The sequence below is a fragment of the Haliotis rubra genome, unplaced genomic scaffold (assembly GCF_003918875.1).
Source record: "Haliotis rubra isolate DU_JTF1 unplaced genomic scaffold, ASM391887v1 Scf23, whole genome shotgun sequence".
In the NCBI taxonomy this organism is placed as follows: Eukaryota; Metazoa; Mollusca; class Gastropoda; order Lepetellida; family Haliotidae; genus Haliotis; species Haliotis rubra.
In genome coordinates this window covers 3,919,682-3,938,702 of record NW_025766336.1, presented here as the reverse complement: position 1 = coordinate 3,938,702, position 19,021 = coordinate 3,919,682, and the positions used below count along the sequence as shown (strand labels likewise).

The window sequence follows — 19,021 nt, the reverse complement described above, 5'->3', positions numbered from 1 at the left end:
TCAGGACACCAAACACGCAGACTTCAACTGGGGAGGTAGGGACCCTCTTCTCATAGTCAGGACACCAAACGCTGGATCCTAATTGGGAGGTAGGAGGGCTTTCTTCTCATAGTCAGGACACCAAACACGAGACTCAACTGGGAGGTAGGGACCCTCTTCTCATAGTCAGGACACTAAACGAGTCAGGATCCTTATTGGGAGGTAGGGACCCTCTTCTGATAGTCAGGACACCAAACGCGGGATCCTAATTGGGGAGGAAGGGACCCTCTTCTCATAGTCAGGACACTAAACGCAGGACTTCAATTGGGGAGGTAGGGACCCACTTCTCATAGTCAGGACACTAAACGCAGGATCCTTATTGGGGAGGTAGGGACCCTCTTCTCATAGTCAGGACACCAAACGCGGGATCCTAATTGGGGAGGTAGGGACCCTCTTCTCATAGTCAGGACACCAAACGCGAGGACTTCAACTGGGGAGGTAGGGACCCTCTTCTCATAGTCAGGACACCAAACACGAGACTTCAACTGGGGAGATAGGGACCCTCTTCTCATAGTCAGGACACCAAACGCGGGATCCTAATTGGGGAGGTAGGGACCCTCTTCTCATAGTCAGGACACCAAACACGAGACTTCAACTGGGGAGGTAGGGACCCTCTTCTCATAGTCAGGACACCAAACGCGATCCTTATTGGGGAGGGAGGGACCCTCTTCTCATAGTCAGGACACCAAACACGAGACTTCAACTGGGGAGGTAGGGACCCTCTTCTCATAGTCAGGACACCAAACGCGGGATCCTAATTGGGGAGGTAGGGACCCTCTTCTCATAGTCAGGACACTAAACCCAGGACTTCAATTGGGGAGGTAGGGACCCACTTCTCATAGTCAGGACACTAAACGCAGGATCCTTATTGGGGAGGTAGGGACCCTCTTCTGATAGTCAGGACACCAAACGCGGGATCCTAATTGGGGAGGTAGGGACCCTCTTCTCATAGTCAGGACACTAAACGCAGGACTTCAACTGGGGAGGTAGGGACCCTCTTCTCATAGTCAGGACACCAAACACGAGACTTCAACTGGGGAGGTAGGGACCCTCTTCTCATAGTCAGGACACCAAACGCGGGATCCTAATTGGGGAGGTAGGGACCCTCTTCTCATAGTCAGGACACTAAATGCAGGATCCTAATTGGGAGGTAGGGCTCTTCTCATAGTCAGGACACCAAACACCTAGACTTCAACCGAGGAGGTAGGGACCCTCTTCTAATAGTCAGGACACCAAACGCGGGATCCTAATTGGGGAGGTAGGGACCCTCTTCTCATAGTCAGGACACCAAACGCGGGATCCTTATTGGGGAGGTAGGGACCCTCTTCTCATAGTCAGGACACCAAACACGAGACTTCAACTGGGGAGGTAGGGACCCTCTTCTCATAGTCAGGACACCAAACTCGGGATCCTAATTGGGAGGTAGGGACCCTCTTCTCATAGTCAGGACACTAAACGCAGGACTTCAACTGGGGAGGTAGGGACCCTCTTCTCATAGTCAGGACACCAAACACGAGACTTCAACTGGGGAGGTAGGGACCCTCTTCTCATAGTCAGGACACCAAACGCGGGATCCTAATTGGGGAGGTAGGGACCCTCTTCTCATAGTCAGGACACCAAATGCAGGATCCTAATTGGGGAGGTAGGGGCCCTCTTCTCATAGTCAGGACACCAAACACGAGACTTCAACCGGGGAGGTAGGGACCCTCTTCTCATAGTCAGGACACCAAACGCGGGATCCTAATTGGGGAGGTAGGGACCCTCTTCTCATAGTCAGGACACCAAACGCGGGATCCTTATTGGGGAGGTAGGGGCCCTCTTCTCATAGTCAGGACACCAAACACGAGACTTCAACTGGGGAGGTAGGGACCCTCTTCTCATAGTCAGGACACCAAACGCGGGATCCTAATTGGGGAGGTAGGGACCCTCTTCTCATAGTCAGGACACTAAACCAGGACTTCATCCTTCTCATAGTCAGGACACTAAACGCAGGATCCTTATTGGGGAGGTAGGGACCCTCTTCTCATAGTCAGGACACCAAACGCGGGATCCTAATTGGGGAGGTAGGGACCCTCTTCTCATAGTCAGGACACCAAACGCGGGATCCTAATTGGGGAGGTAGGGACCCTTCTCTCATAGTCAGGACACTAAACCAGGGATCCTAATTGGGAGGTAGGGGCTCTTCTCATAGTCAGGACACCAACACAGAGACTTCAACCGGAGGTAGGGACCCTCTTCTCATAGTCAGGACACCAAACTGATCCTAATTGGGAGGTAGGGACCCTCTTCTCATAGTCAGGACACTAAACGCAGGATCCTTATTGGGGAGGTAGGGACCCTCTTCTCATAGTCAGGACACCAAACGCGGGATCCTAATTGGGGAGGTAGGGACCCTCTTCTCATAGTCAGGACACCAAACACGAGACTTCAACTGGGGAGGTAGGGACCCTCTGCTCATAGTCAGGACACCAAACGCGGGATCCTAATTGGGGAGGTAGGGGCGCTCTTCTCATAGTCAGGACACCAAACACGAGACTTCAACTGGGGAGGTAGGGACCCTCTTCTCATAGTCAGGACACCAAACGCGGGATCCTAATTGGGGAGGTAGGGCCGCTCTTCTCATAGTCAGGACACCAAACACGAGACTTCAACTGGGGAGGTAGGGACCCACTTCTCATAGTCAGGACACTAAACGCAGGATCCTTATTGGGGAGGTAGGGACCCTCTTCTGATAGTCAGGACACCAAACTCGGGATCCTAATTGGGGAGGAATGGACCCTCTTCTCATAGTCAGGACACTAAACGCAGGACTTCAACTGGGGAGGTAGGGACCCTCTTCTCATAGTCAGGACACCAAACACGAGACTTCAACTGGGGAGGTAGGGACCCTCTTCTCATAGTCAGGACACCAAACGCGGGATCCTAATGGGGAGGTAGGGACCCTCTTCTCATAGTCAGGACACTAAACGCAGGATCCTAATTGGGGAGGTAGGGGCGCTCTTCTCATAGTCAGGACACCAAACACGAGACTTCAACCGGGGAGGTAGGGACCCTCTTCTCATAGTCAGGACACCAAACGCGGGATCCTAATTGGGGAGGTAGGGACCCTCTTCTCATAGTCAGGACACCAAACACGGGATCCTTATTGGGGAGGTAGGGACCCTCTTCTCATAGTCAGGACACCAAACACGAGACTTCAACTGGGGAGGTAGGGACCCTCTTCTCATAGTCAGGACACCAAACGCGGGATCCTAATTGGGGAGGTAGGGACCCTCTTCTCATAGTCAGGACACTAAACCCAGGACTTCAACTGGGGAGGTAGGGACCCACTTCTCATAGTCAGGACACTAAACGCAGGATCCTTATTGGGGAGGTAGGGACCCTCTTCTCATAGTCAGGACACCAAACGCGGGATCCCTAATTGGGAGGTAGGGACCCTCTTCTCATAGTCAGGACACTAAACGCAGGACTTCAACTGGGGAGGTAGGGACCCTCTTCTCATAGTCAGGACACCAAACACGAGACTTCAACTGGGGAGATAGGGACCCTCTTCTCATAGTCAGGACACCAAACGCGGGATCCTAATTGGGGAGGTAGGGACCCTCTTCTCATAGTCAGGACACTAAACGCAGGATCCTAATTGGGGAGGTAGGGGCTCTCTTCTCATAGTCAGGACACCAAACACGAGACTTCAACCGGGGAGGTAGGGACCCTCTTCTGATAGTCAGGACACCAAACGCGGGATCCTAATTGGGGAGGTAGGACCCTCTTCTCATAGTCAGGACACTAAATGCAGGATCCTTATTGGGGAGGTAGGGACCCTCTTCTCATAGTCAGGACACCAAACGCGGGATCCTTATTGGGGAGGTAGGGGCCCTCTTCTCATAGTCAGGACACCAAACACGAGACTTCAACTGGGGAGGTAGGGACCCTCTTCTCATAGTCAGGACACCAAACGCTGGGATCCTTATTGGGGAGGTAGGGGCGCTCTTCTCATAGTCAGGAAACCAAACACGAGACTTCAACTGGGGAGGTAGGGACCCTCTTCTCATAGTCAGGACACCAAACGCGGGATCCTAATTGGGGAGGTAGGGACCCTCTTCTCATAGTCAGGACACCAAACACGAGACTTCAACTGGGGAGGTAGGGACCCTCTTCTCATAGTCAGGACACCAAACGCGGGATCCTATTTGGGAGGTAGGGACCCTCTTCTCATAGTCAGGACACCAAACGCGGGATCCTAATTGGGGAGGTAGGGACCCTCTTCTCATAGTCAGGACACCAAACGCGGGATCCTAATTGGGGAGGTAGGGGCCCTCTTCTCATAGTCAGGACACCAAACACGTAGACTTCAACTGGGGAGGTAGGGACCCTCTTCTCATAGTCAGGACACCAAACGCGGGATCCTAATTGGGGAGGTAGGGACCCTCTTCTCATAGTCAGGACACTAAACGCAGGGACTTCAACTGGGGAGGTAGGGACCCTCTTCTCATAGTCAGGACACCAAACGCGGGATCCTAATTGGGGAGGTAGGGGCGCTCTTCTCATAGTCAGGACACCAAACACGAGACTTCAACTGGGGAGGTAGGGACCCTCTTCTCATAGTCAGGACACCAAACGCGGGATCCTATTTGGGGAGGTAGGGACCCTCTTCTCATAGTCAGGACACTAAACGCAGGATCCTTATTGGGGAGGTAGGGACCCTCTTCTCATAGTCAGGACACCAAACGCGGGATCCTTATTGGGGAGGTAGGGGCCCTCTTCTCATAGTCAGGACACCAAACACGAGACTTCAACTGGGGAGGTAGGGACCCTCTTCTCATAGTCAGGACACCAAACGCGGGATCCTAATTGGGGAGGTAGGGGCGCTCTTCTCATAGTCAGGAAACCAAACACGAGACTTCAACTGGGGAGGTAGGGACCCTCTTCTCATAGTCAGGACACCAAACGCGGGATCCTAATTGGGGAGGTAGGGACCCTCTTCTCATAGTCAGGACACTAAACGCAGGATCCTTATTGGGGAGGTAGGGACCCTCTTCTCATAGTCAGGACACCAAATGCGAGACTTCAACTGGGGAGGTAGGGACCCTCTTCTCATAGTCAGGACACCAAACACGAGACTTCAACTGGGGAGGTAGGGACCCTCTTCTCATAGTCAGGACACCAAACATGAGACTTCAACTGGGGCGGTAGGGACCCTCTTCTCATAGTCAGGACACCAAACATGAGACTTCAACTGGGGAGGTAGGGACCCTCTTCTGAACACACTAGCCAGTCAACATATAGAAATTTATAATTCCCTTCTTGGCAGTGTACAAATAACACAGAGACATGGGTAAGGCCATTGCAAGATTAAACAACCTCTTACTTCTGTTTGTTTCATTTAGTAAGCGTTGTTACCTTTATCAGGTTTTGCACAAAGAGTCTTGGAGCAAGGAATTCATCCCCGAAATGGCAACAAGACTGATAATGCCCATCCCCCTATACACCCCATCAAGTACACGGCCACCCTACAGGTAACTACTGCACCAAGTCTGTCTGAATAGGTTACTCCTAACTGAGATGTTGTTTATATGTTAAAATGTAAAATGTTCATCCTTACAACTTTTTACTCTTTGATATTGATATTTTTAACCTTGTGAGCTTTTGAGGGGATTGAAATCAAGATGCAGTAAAGAAATCCAATAAGAAAAATATTTTTTACAAATTCACAAACAGATAATCTAGTCAATCCTGACTAAACTTCTTATTTTAGGTCTTCCTAACATGAGATAAGCTCAGAACAAACTTTCATCCAATCACTTAGAGTCACACTTGATCATGAAAGGTGAACTTAAAAATGTCAATAAGGGCTACCCGAACGACAGTTCCGAGCTGTACAACTAATTCCTTAAGTGACCTGTAATAGGATGTCCTCATCTTTGTGTAGCGATCACGACCACTAAGAATCTGATTTTTTTCGAGATGGTACATGAAGCTATTACTTTTTGTATTAAGTTGCTAAAACATCAAGTAGAATTGAACTCACCTTTGATTTGTAGACACATTTAGTAGTTACCACAGAGACTTTGATGTGTGTTACAGGGAAATGATCAGCGTGTGTATGAGTTCGTGGTTCGTCACTTTCTTGCATGCTGCTCCCAAGATGCCCAGGGTATGGAGACGACAGTTGATATCAACATAGCAGAGGAGAGGGTAGGAGAAATAACAATTGTTATCACCTAAAATCAGGCGAGGCTTTGTAAAAATGACGATGTTATTGGGTAAATATCTTCTGATGATCCACCTTGTAATCTTGCCCCCTCTGGGGATAACGTGGTAGAATTGGACCCCAATAACCAATGCTTGTCTTTTGAGTCAACTGAAATGTTTTGGGTAGCCAGTGTTGCTGATAGTGTGTCATCACACCCGGTCAGATCCGGGGTAGAATTGATCTTCAGCAACCCATGCTTGTCACAAAAGGCGACTATGTTTGTCGTAAGAGGCGACTAACGGGATCGGTTGGTCAGGCTCGCTGACTTGGTTGACACATGTCATCGGTTCCCAATTGCGTAGATCGATGCTCATGCTGTTGATCACTGGATTGTCTGGTCCAGACTCGATTATTTACAGACCACTGCCATATAGCTGGAATATTGCTGAGTGCGGCGTAAAACTAAACTCACTCGCTCACTCACTCATACCCGGTCATGCAGCATGGGTTGTAATTTGTTGCTCGTGCTGTCAATGACTGGTTTGTTTGATCTGGAATGATAACACTGGAATATTGCTGACTGCAGCATTAACAACACTGGCATGCTTGTGCTGATACCCGTGAAAATCCAGGTTAGAATTCATCTTCAGCAACTCATTCTTCTTGTAAGAGGCGACCAACAGGGTTGGTAGGTCAGGCTCGCTGACTTGGTTGATACATGTCATGTTGTCATAAATGGCGTAGATCGATCCTCATGTTGTTGATCACTTGATTATCTGGTCCAGATTTGATTGTTTACAAACTGCCGCCATATAGCTGGAATATTGCTGAGTGTGGCGTTAAGGCCAGACCATTTTTATTTCTTGTTTTATGGATCTGCCAGTCGCATTTTTTCAAGAATAAGAAAAAAATAAAATCTGAATGTAAACTTACAAGAAAATTGTTTTCAGATTGTATTTTGCACCATATGCACTTCATAAATTGCCAAACATAAAATACTTTTAGTATTTAGAAGGAATATTACTTTGACTGGTGATTTTTTTATTTTATTTTTTTTCCCTCCTGCCTTTAGGTTTTCTGAGGATAAAAATCCATAAAACAAGAAATAAAATTGGTCTGGCCTAAACAACAAACCAACTCTCTCGCTCATGTGCCATCTCTTTCACTTAATAAATGTATTAATGTTCAGTTTGCAGCCAGTGGTTTGATGATCATTGCCAGGAACTACCTTGAGGTCTACCCATATGAGAAATGGAATGCTAAGGTAGGATTGGTGACTTAAAAATAACAGCTTAATGTTCATTCTCACTACCTTTCTCACCCTTGAGTTGTCATAACTGTTTATGTGAAGCCCATTTCTGGTGTCCCCCGCCGTGATATTGCTGGAATATTGCTAAAAAGCGGCGTAGAACCATACTCACTCACTCACTCATAACTGTTTAAAGAGAGGAGCGTGAAGAATTTATAATGATCCCCTTTTCAAATGTTGACCTTTATACAATTGTTATACCACAACTGAGTTTACAAATAACTTGATCAGTCTCTTTTCGGAACATATTTTAATCTGAGCCAGTGTAAAAGATATGAGGCCTATATTGAACATAGTTTACAGTGAATTAATGTTTTTTGCTATAATGTGACATAGGTTGCTCATTCTCTTGACGACCTGATTTTGTTTGCCAACAATGTCAGATAGCTGAAATCCATTCATAGTGTCCCTTTCTATAACACCTAAAAATGGTCCACTTTGTGGAATGTTGGTGTGTTTTTTCAGTAATATCGTTAGCATGATTCCTCATATCTTTCTAAACACATACACCCATGAAGGTCCGGGTTAGAATTGATCTTCAGCAACCCATGCTTGTCGTAAGAGGCGACTAACGGGATGAGGGTGGTCAGGCTCGCTGATTTGGTTGACACATGTCATCGGTTCCCAATTGCGCAGATTGATGATCATGCTGTTGATCACTGGATTGTCTGGTCCAGACTCGATTATTTACATACCAGGGATAAATCTACCCCTGCGTCCCGCGTCTCTGACGCAACAGATTCTGACAGGACTCATATTTATTTTACATGTGCGTCCTCTTGGACGCAAGCTTTTTGATGAAACACTAATGTTTATTTTTGTGGAGAGGCAATATCAAAGTATACATGGCTAAATCTCCGTAGATTAACTTCCATTCTCAAATAATTGACATGAGCTAATAAGTACACATTATTTGTAAAACGATCGCAGCTTTCATTCGTCATGATATTAAGTTCATTTCCGCGTTTCCAAAAATAGACATCTAGGTCACACCAAGGGAGGTAAGCGGTATGCAAATGAGATCCCAAGATTCACTGCTCGAATGTTCCGTAACGTTTTGCCTATTGAACGCGGGGCAGAACTACTAACCTAGTTTTTACACTCTATAAATAGACACAAACAGGCTAAGGGAGGTAAGCGATATGCAAATGAGGTTTTTCAAGACAAACTGATTGGTCAATGAACATTGTGACTCTGAATCAACAGTGTGAGCACTCAGTACCAGTTAGAGAAAAGCAGGAAGCTTTAGTCAGTAGCTTAACAACTGTTAAATCTATCTGCATGTAATTTGAAAGTGAAAGTGACATTTGACAGGTTAAATTTCTGCTGAGACAGAATGTCATTCTGTTGTTTAAGGTTCTGCATCTCAAGTCCTGGGAAAGTAATCATATAAATGAATCATTTCATTTATAATTATGATGACATTTATGATATAATTTGTTTAATGTTAATAGTTAAAGTAAGACAGTTACTATTTGTGTTCATACTTGTTAAAGTGGCTTCCAGTTGGCATATTTCTTTTGATGTAATTTGTTTTTGAATCACTGAACAGAGTGAAGAAATAAAACAAAACTTTGGTTGGAATTGTAGAACTTTATGCACAAAATATTACAGTGAAGTTACATTGGTCTGGCTAGTAACTTTTTTATTTTTCTAGTAAAAGAAAACATTTGATTGTCAAAGGTCCAGAGCCCTGCTGTTATTTTTATAATATAGCAGTCAACATGCCGCCCAGATAGATACTGTCAGAAAACACAAAGTTAGGACATTTCAGTCAGGTTGGCCTGATACTCATCGGTTATGGCTGACTTATGACAGGGAAGGTGATTTAATATTTTGTACTATTTAATAACTATGTACTGAAAATAGTATGACACAAGATGCTAAATGCAGAAAGTTTTAAAATATAACTTTGACCAGACATCTCATCATAATGATAATAAACTGTCCGCTCAGGCTCCAAAACTTTGTGATGATTTCCAGGTTGCAACTGCTCGTATGTATGAAAACAAGACAAAGCAGCTGTCGCCTTTGATGAAATCTGTTCATTGGTTAGCTTGTGAAAACATCCCACTGACAAAGTTTAAACGCTTTGTTGACTTTTATATGAATTTGAAAACGAAGACACTGAAATTCTCAAGGAAGGTAAAATCAACTATGATTCTCCAACCACTGCCAGTGATCTGTTAACATCTGTGTTTGATGTGATAGGGTATGAACTACAAGTTAAAATGGAAGAGTCTCCATTTGTTACGATTTAGGTACTACCAGCTCTGTTCTGTGAAATATCCCAGACCGGTCAGACTCACCTGTGCAACCTATAGTAACAATAAACCAGTTTGAATAATATTGGTGGCATTAAGTTTTGTTAGGGACTCATAAAAGTTCTGAGGGACTCATAGTTATTCAGCTCAGTGAGTCCCGGGACTCAGGCAGTTGAATTTGTAGATTTATCACTGCAGACTGCCGCCATATAGCTGGAATATTGGTGAGTGCGGCGTAAAACTAAACTCACTCGCTCACTCACTCTAAACACATACACTTGTGAAGATCTGGGATAGAATTGGTCTTCAGCAACGCATGTTTGTTGTAAGTGGCGACTAATGGGATCGGGTGGTCAGTTTCACTGACTTGGTTGACACATGTCATCGTATCCCAGTTGCATAGAACGATGCTCATGATGGTGATCACTGGATTGTCTGTCCAGACACAATTATTTACAGACCATGAATATTACTGAGTGTGGTGTGTTAAACATCAAACCATCCAATCTAGACACGTACAGTGGAAGCTGTCTAAACCGGCACTCGTCGGGACTGAAGAAATAATCCGGTTTAGACAGCGTGTCGTATTGTAGAGCTAACACAGTTACCTACGACTAGAACTGAACCAGTTTTGTCACTCTCATATCCATGTGGTATCACATGGTTCTCTCAATTACTGCACACATTGTGTACTAGCCATGGACGGGACTGAGATTTTACGCTGGTATTGACAACTTGCCGGATTGAACAGCTGCAGATTTTGACAGCTTCCACTGTACTCACTCATTCACACCTATTCTATTCATAGGGTTAGCAAGTACATTAATACTTCATTATGTCTTTGCAGGAAATCCCCATCTACAAGCAGGGAGATCAGTTTGAACCAAGCCTGATGGAGGTAAGTAGGAATATTGTAAACCTCCAGTAAGTATGTGCGAAGGTATAATGTTGCAGAGAAACCTTTTTGATGTCATATGAACATTAATGTTTTTTTATCAATTGCCTAGCCAGAGTTTTCTTTCTCAAACAGATGGCATGTAGTGAGACAGTGCCCCCACCTTTGTTGTCTGAAGCAGACCTGATAGCTCTCATGGAGAAACATGGAATTGGTGGGTGAACAGTTTGTCACTATTTCAGTTATTGTTCAAGTGAAATATAACTCCCAAGTACATTGTCTATTTCCAGTTTATTATTTGGCCATTATATATGAATACATAAATGCCCATGACCCATTATCTTCATTTGGGAATGTCATCACCCCTGGTCATATCTTTGTCTTTCCTCACAAGGTCTCTGGCTCATGAGAGTAATTTGATTGCACATCTCTTTTTCCAGTAAACTATCATAGTGACGAAGTCCAGGGTAGTGATCCATATAAAATGGACATATTCAACACTGGACAATCAGAGACGCTTCAGATGCTGACTTGCAATCTTATAATGATATTTCAGGTACTGATGCCACACACGCAGATCACATTGAAACCATCAAAGTCCGGAGTTACGTCGGTCTTCGTCCTGATGGACGTTTTGTGCCTGGACAGCTCGGGATGGGACTTGTGGAAGGTCAGTAGGAGAATGTGATTGTGAGATGGTAGATGGTTATGTAGTCGTATATTCCACAAAGTAATCTAATCGAATATAAGGGCTACAACTTGTTATAGTGATGATGCTTGGTCCACAGTTCAGTGTAGTCGTGTCAATAACACTGGAGGAAATACATAGCAGTCCTTAACACTAGTCCCAGACGAGATATGATAAGACATTGGGGTACACACAGTCAACCAAGGCACCTTGCCAAACCCTTAATTAGCAAGCATAGGTTGAATAACTCATACGGGTTGAGCTAAACTACAGGTGTTGACTGTTTGTTGTAGGATATGATGAGATGGGATACCAAATGTCCAAGCCACACCTGAGATCTGAACTGGAGGCTGACTTGCAAAGGTAAAGATGAAAGTCTTTATAATCATTTTAGTTGAATGTTAACACAGCAAAAACGTCTTTGTTATATTATCATTTATAACATAGAAAATCGGCAAGTATGTTTGAAGAGTGAGTGAGAATGTTTTTACATGTTTTTTAGCATTATTCCATCAGTATCACAACAGGGGACTTTGAAAATGGCCTTCACACATTGTACCTATGTGGTGATTTAGACTGACAAGCAAACACTTTAACCACTAGGCTCCTCAGTTTGCGGTGAACACCACCCAAATGTGTTAAAATCAAAGATGTGTTTTTCTCTTGTGACAGTTCCACTCCAATTAATCTTTCCCTTTTGTAATACACAAAATCTCACTGCATGATATGTATTTCTTTTATAGGATATGTGAAGGTCGAAAAGACAAAAATAGTAAGTTGGTTTCACTGTCTTTAGTTCTTTAATATCAAAGGTCAGATGTTCAGTATATAATTTCCCATCAGTTCCATTTCATATAGTCCATGATAAAGCAGAGTTTATATATTTACCTACGTTACACGGTAGCTTGATAGGAACCATAATGAGAGTGTACTCCTTTACTTTCTAGTTGTACTGAGGGAGCAGATTGAGAAATACAAGGCTGTGTTTATAGAGGCGAGCCAGCAGGTAATGTAGCTGTGTTATCTCCCTTGACCACTGCATGTTTTTGTGATAAGTGACAAACTAGTTTACCCAAATGGAAACATTTCCAATTCTCCAGGGTGTGACATCTCCAATCTTTAGCAGGGCTCCAGATAATTTTTTCAACATCAGGAGTACGTACTCCTTATGTTTTCAATATAGGAGTACTGGAAAAACTTAAGAGTACATTTAGAGTACTGAATGGAATTTAATGGCATATCAGTAATCTTGTGTTTCGTTTCATAAATGCACCACAACATTGCTACTCTTGTGTAAACAGGTCTATAAACAATAAAACAGTACTTTTTCAGATAAATACGTCTGTAAATGATTTTAAGACCGTACACCATTGCTGTGGTGCGTATCTGCTACGTTTTCTAAATTATTTCCAATCGTATCGTGCATATTTTCTATCCGTACATACACTGATACGGCCCTTATCTGGAGCCCTGCTACAGTAATAAGTATCTAATGTAACCCATGCACCAGCATAGGTTTGAGTCTCATTCCAATGGCTTGTCACTGTGCTGTCCACTCATGTTCTGCTCATGAGCATGGCAATTCTGTTTGAAGATACTGATATGAGCAGTGGAATCGAGGCTGTAGGGGTGGATAACTCCAGGGTAGTTATCAGAGTACTCGAAACAATCACAGCTATGTCTTACTTATTTGACTGCTATTACAACCTTCGTTGGTTAAACTTTGACTTCTGATATTCTTCATTTGTGAGGTCACAAATAGGGTTGGGTATCGCCAAAATTTTCGTATTGCGATATGTGTTGGCGTATTGCAATACGTATTGCAATATATTGTGAAAGTGTAACACATGGTTTAGCTCTTTCAACACCAGTCAACCAGAGGCTTTTACTGCCATGACACTGAGTTCCCAGAGACTCTGAGGTCATAGATGAGGCCTATGTTTATCAAGGAAAATATCAACTTGTAAAACATCATTACTGCTACATGTCATGCACCATTTGAAAGGTTTAATCCCAACATATTTATAAATATGAAAGTTATTTTTTTATCATAGTATTCAAATAATAGAACAACAATTTGAATAAGTTAAGTTTTAATGAAAATGTAAGTTTACACATTATAATGTCTAGATAAACCACGAAGGAAGCAAAAAATAAAGCGATTTTTTTCCATTTGTAATATATCATAATATCCCCTTACCTTTTTCTTCTATGTTTTCATTTTTTACGAAAATTATTATAAAAAGGTATCTGAAATAATATGTATAGACAGCTATTTCCCGAAAACGGGATAAGAAGACTCGTACCTGTATAGTACGCCATTACTGCCAAAAATCGTGGCAATCGCGTGTAGTAAAATGTGAAATGAGTCAAATTCATTCGTGACCAATTCGTGCTATTCCGGACAAGCCGAATAGCGTAGGTCACAGAAAGAGGCAAGTAGTTTCGAATAGGGTCAAATAGTTGCTTTACGATTATCGATTTTCATTATTAGTTTCGGGATTATAAAATTATCTTTTTACTGATATTTGTTAACGACATAAGAAACGTATGTTTCTTATCTTTTACCTTTCAAGGAGTGGCCATGTTTGGAAATTCAGAGTTATCTATCTTTGGAAACATTCCTAGACTAAATCTTTGAAGGGCATTTAGAAGTGGAATGCATAAGATAGCAAGATAACATATAAGATATATATGAAGGAGCAAGCATACACTCCAAAACATCGTGTTGTCCACAATAAAGAAGATGACATCCATAAATCTTGCTTTTCTTATTCATAGACTAGTCGTGAACATGGCCACGAGAGAGGTACGAGACGCCATCCGGCTTGCCGAATGACACGAGTAGTTACGAATGTCTTCTATAAGGCTCGTGATTGGTCAAAATCATGCATGTGAGCTAAGGCAACCAATATTATTACAGCAATGGATACCGTCCTCATTAACGAAAACTTTAGATTTAGACGAAAGTTTCTGGGTAAAATCATCCTATTCTGAACGGGTTACGCACAAAATCACCACCTTATGGAACTTAGTTGTCGTATCGTGCTTGGTTATGACCTGTGACAAAAATGCTTCAAGCATATATTTTAGCATTAAACATCGTGTGCAAGCATGAAGTTCGAGGCGACGAAAGCCGAAATGTTATTTGGCTTACATTTCATGATCACACTCAAAAAGATGGAAAATAGTAACTTATGATGTACGCTTGACAACTTTTATGAGTACTGTTCTTGATTTTATTCTTTAATTTATTCAATTTGTTTAATTATTTCCTGGAAACATCGTTACTTTCCTCTTTGACAACTTTGATGTGGACCCATTGCCGAATCGTTTTTTGTTTTCAATAACATTGCGAAAAATAGTTAATAATTTTAATTCTGCCGATAATATGTGTTCATTTGAAATGTAATAAGTATTTTCAGACATTGTGAAAAGTGATAGACTTAATAAGTGAATCATATGTTAGGTAGGTTCCTAAAATTATATGTACCATTTTGATGCGCCTACTGCCAGGCCGGTAAACTTTCGGTGTCTGGGGACTTATGACATCTTGGCCGGTTTTCCGGCCTGTGGTGTTGAATGGGTTAACTAAGGTATGGAAAGTACTGTCTTCCTTTCATTTGAAACAATGCCACTGGCCACTGTCAGCACACAGATGTGATTGACCAATATACATTCTCAAAACTATTTATGTTGATGATATAAAATAAATACAAATCTGATTAGTATTTTTAACTACATCACGAAAATTACTGATCACGGTCACGGAATTGCCGATCGTATCGGGTGAACTGGTTCGCGAAAAGTGTACCGCATATATCGTATTGCGGAGTTCGAATTGCAATATTATCGCCCAACCCTAGTCACAAATGTAATTATAGGCGTAAACATTCCCTCTGGATTATGGTTGCCGTATTTCTGTGGTTACCACAGACACATACAGAAAACATGGAAAAGAAAAAACTATCCCTAAGTCATAGTTCCCCTGGTGGTATGCCCTTCCCCTAAGGAGTTATCTCCCCTTAAATCATGACGTAAGAGCACGCCCTTTTAAACCTCACAATTTTTCTGTATGTGCTACGCACAGGATGTTCTTAGGAATGTTGGAAAAGATTCTCCTGGTATTCGTTTATCATCGATTAATTGGGAATTTTCAAGATCAACTCAACAGATTGGTCAGTACAATCGCATTGGTTGGTGCAACAATCGCATTTATTAACTTTGTGACATTGATAATTATATTTCATTGTGACTGGTTATTTTCCCGTGCTATGGCGCAAATCAAGTGTTTACAGTCTCAAAAATATATGTCGGATCTCAATCCTCATGCCTTGTGTGCAGCGTGTCTCAAGCCTCCCTGTACCATAGACAGTAGGTGTTTATTGTGCTCAAGTCTCAGTTCTGACGACTGGATCAAAATGGACACCGCCAGGAATTCTGTTAAAAAGAGGAAATCTTCTGTGTCTTCTGATTCTCAAAAACGTGCTAAATCTTCCTCAGACTCCCAGTCTAGTAAATCGGATAGTACTAGCAAAAGTAGTTCACATTCCTCTAAAGCCAAGTCTTCTGCATCATTTGATCTGGCCGCCATTACTGATTTGTTTGATTCTCTTAGACACAAACTTTCAGGCATACATAATCCAGAGGGAATGTTTACGCCTATAATTAGGAACAATTACAAGTATTGTTAGTAATTGTTAGTAAACTTACCTCTGGATTATGGGGTTTAGCTTCCCTTCCCCCCCTTTTCTTTGTTTTTATCCTCCCCACTAATCATGGCAGAAGATTCTGTTATTCATAAAAATTGTGAGGTTTAAAAGGGCGCGCTCTTACGTCACAATTTAAGGAGAGATAACTCCTTAGGGGAAAGGCATACTACCAGGGGAACTATGACTTAGGGATAGTTTTTTCTTTTTTACTTTTTCTGTATGTGTCTTTGGTAACCACAGAAATAAGGCAACCATAATCCAGAGGTAAGTTTACTAACAATTACTAACAATACTTGTAATTGTTCCTTTTTCACTTATGTCAATGAGCTAAATGTCTGTTTTGTTTTTAGGTAGTTATGTTTTCAAATTACAGATTTTCAAATCTGATAAGTTCCTTTTTAGTCTAGCATTCATGTATAATGATGTTATTGTCAGGCCTTGAAGCTGGACGAGGCTCTGTCACAGTACTTTGGACAGGCTCATGCTCTCACAGGAGCCGAAGGTAGGTAGGATGATTGTGGAGATTCTTACATACTGAGTTGTTTGGGCCACACATTCGTTTTTGCTGCCTTAGGCTCTTCAAAAATCTTCTGAAGGAAATATGATTTGGGTGTGTAGGAAGTCTAGCTTAAGTTTACAAAGTATGAATAAATTTGTTTCCTTGTAGTTGCTACCAAAGTTGAAATCCTAAGTTGCCAAGTCCAAAGTTGATGAATAATGTTTTATAAAAATAATTTGTTAATTGTAAAGTGTCTATTTGATATCAATTATACATCTCAGATATGGAGACTATATTTTTCGTGCCTGACAAGTGGAGGGTCTAGTTTTGTAATACATTGACAGAATGTATTGCTTTCAGTTACAGACATTGCTGGTCCTGCTGTTGTCCGCAGATGTCCACAGTGTGGTCAGGACATGGCCCTGAAGGTGAAGAAAGATGGAAAAGGGTGAGTGGGGAGTGAGGGTCATGGATATTAATTCTGCTGTTTGGAGATACAGTTCTGTCTGTAGAGGGCTAAAGAAGTATATAAGACCAGGCTATGGCACATCCTATCAAGGTGAGTGAGTGTGAATGAGTTTAGTTTTATGTCGCTTTTAGCGTTATGCCAGCAATATCACAGTGGGGGACCAGAAATGGGCTTCACATATTATACCCATGTGGGGAACTGAAACCAAGTCTTTGGCATGTCAAGCAAATGATTAAAGCACAAGGCTACCCCATCACCCGCCGAGCAAGGTTCATTACATAGTTTTTCTCTGCACCATTCTTCAGAGTGTTTGTAGCGCCGGGACATTTGTAACTGCCGTACTTTAACGTAGATTTACGACAGTCATAACGAAGCAGTCGCTTTTAACTGATTTCCAGGTGAGATAAGCCATAGCAGTTTAACTGATTTACACAGATTCAGTGTCTCCATTTCAAACAGGTCACTATTTACAATGTCTAGACCTAGGCCCACTTGCACAATGTGAAGGCAATGCCACAACTACAGGAAGTCTATGTTAAACAGGTACAATCATTGCATCGAAGTTAGCTTTATGCAAATGGGCCATTGTACACTTCTTTAACACAATGGGGCGGTGGGGTAGCCTAATGGTTAAAGCGTTGGCTCGTCACGCCGAAGACCCGGGTTCGAATCCCCACATGGGCACATTGTGTGAAGCCCATTTCTGGTGTCCCCCGCCGTGATATTGCTGGAATATTGCTACAAGCGGCGTAAAACCATACTCACTCACTCACTCACTCTTTAACACAATGAGACTATTCACCCATTGACAAACAATTCAATTGCAAAATGTTAATCATTTCTTCTAGCACATAATCAGTGATGTAAAAAAAGCAACCTAAGAGTCTCATCCTGTGATGGTGTCCAGGACAGGTGTAGGAATCAGGTTGAAACCCTGGAATATTCTGTTCCATAATCATTGACACTGTTAAAACAATTCAGCCCTTCTAGTTTCGATGGAAATCTCTGACGTGCTCCAGTTTCTTGAGATTGTGAGACAAGATTAAATTCTTTAACATGTGTAATTAGTTACTGACATGATGCTCTTTTCAACTCAGCATTGTACCATGACAAGGGTCATTACTTGCATTTTTGTTTGATGTTTACTGCTTCATTCAGCCACATTCTCGTTCTGTAAGTCACTAGTGACTGTCAAATCATTAAGTGAGTGAGTGAGTTAATATTTAACGTCACATCGGCAATATCTCAGCCATATCGTGACGATCAAATCATTAAGTCACTATCATGGTTACGTAGATCGATGCTCATGCTGTTGATCACTGGATTGTCTTGTCCAGTCTCGATTATTTACTGACTAACACCGTATTACAGACTGCGGCATTAAACAACAAACAAAAACAAAAATAACATTTATTTTTCCTTATCCTGACTCATGCTCTTTTTGCTTGTCTTCTTCTTCTTGCGAACATAGTGGAACACTTGTATCTCCCTAATTGAAGCTCCCTTCAATTTAAAATCACTAATTAGTATTCACCACGAGTTACCTCCTTTCCACAAGCGCGGGAACGAGGGCGCCACCTCTACCCATGTGCCTCACTCTCTCCTTCTTCGCCCAGTGAGCTGGACGTGAGAGCGCCTGTGTCTCCCGACACACTATATCCTTTGAATTATATTTAGTTAGTTACCCTCAGATAGACATCTATAGAGGTTTAGCTAGTATCCTTCAACGATTATATATTGATATTTAGTCGCTTTTCTACAGTTTATTCACGGACGCCGTGTTTGTTTTCAGTGGATTACGCTGATGAAAATTCTGTACTATTGCAGATTACGCTTTTATGCTGCTGCTGATCCGCCTTTAATATGATGTACGCGCCATGTTTATTATATTCACATTGCAGTTGCGTACTAATTTATCCAATTCTACCTTTTATTAATATTTACTTTGCGCTT

General features: G+C 42.6%; 1 protein-coding gene across 1 annotated transcript in view; it reads left to right on the top strand.

Annotated features, from left to right (window-relative positions):
- The first annotated feature begins 951 nt into the window (after positions 1-951).
- The window catches only part of LOC124278021 (DNA topoisomerase 3-alpha-like), a 31,708-nt gene continuing 13,638 nt past the window's right edge, over positions 952-19,021 (top strand). The window contains exons 1-12 of the mRNA XM_046713757.1: positions 952-970; positions 5,449-5,555; positions 6,124-6,234; positions 7,422-7,496; positions 10,653-10,703; positions 10,836-10,914; positions 11,257-11,370; positions 11,682-11,751; positions 12,132-12,160; positions 12,336-12,394; positions 16,536-16,602; positions 16,960-17,047. Of these exons, the coding sequence (XP_046569713.1) occupies positions 6,196-6,234; positions 7,422-7,496; positions 10,653-10,703; positions 10,836-10,914; positions 11,257-11,370; positions 11,682-11,751; positions 12,132-12,160; positions 12,336-12,394; positions 16,536-16,602; positions 16,960-17,047 (671 nt within the window). The 5' untranslated portion in view covers positions 952-970; positions 5,449-5,555; positions 6,124-6,195. The remainder of the gene's footprint in view (positions 971-5,448; positions 5,556-6,123; positions 6,235-7,421; positions 7,497-10,652; positions 10,704-10,835; positions 10,915-11,256; positions 11,371-11,681; positions 11,752-12,131; positions 12,161-12,335; positions 12,395-16,535; positions 16,603-16,959; positions 17,048-19,021) is intronic.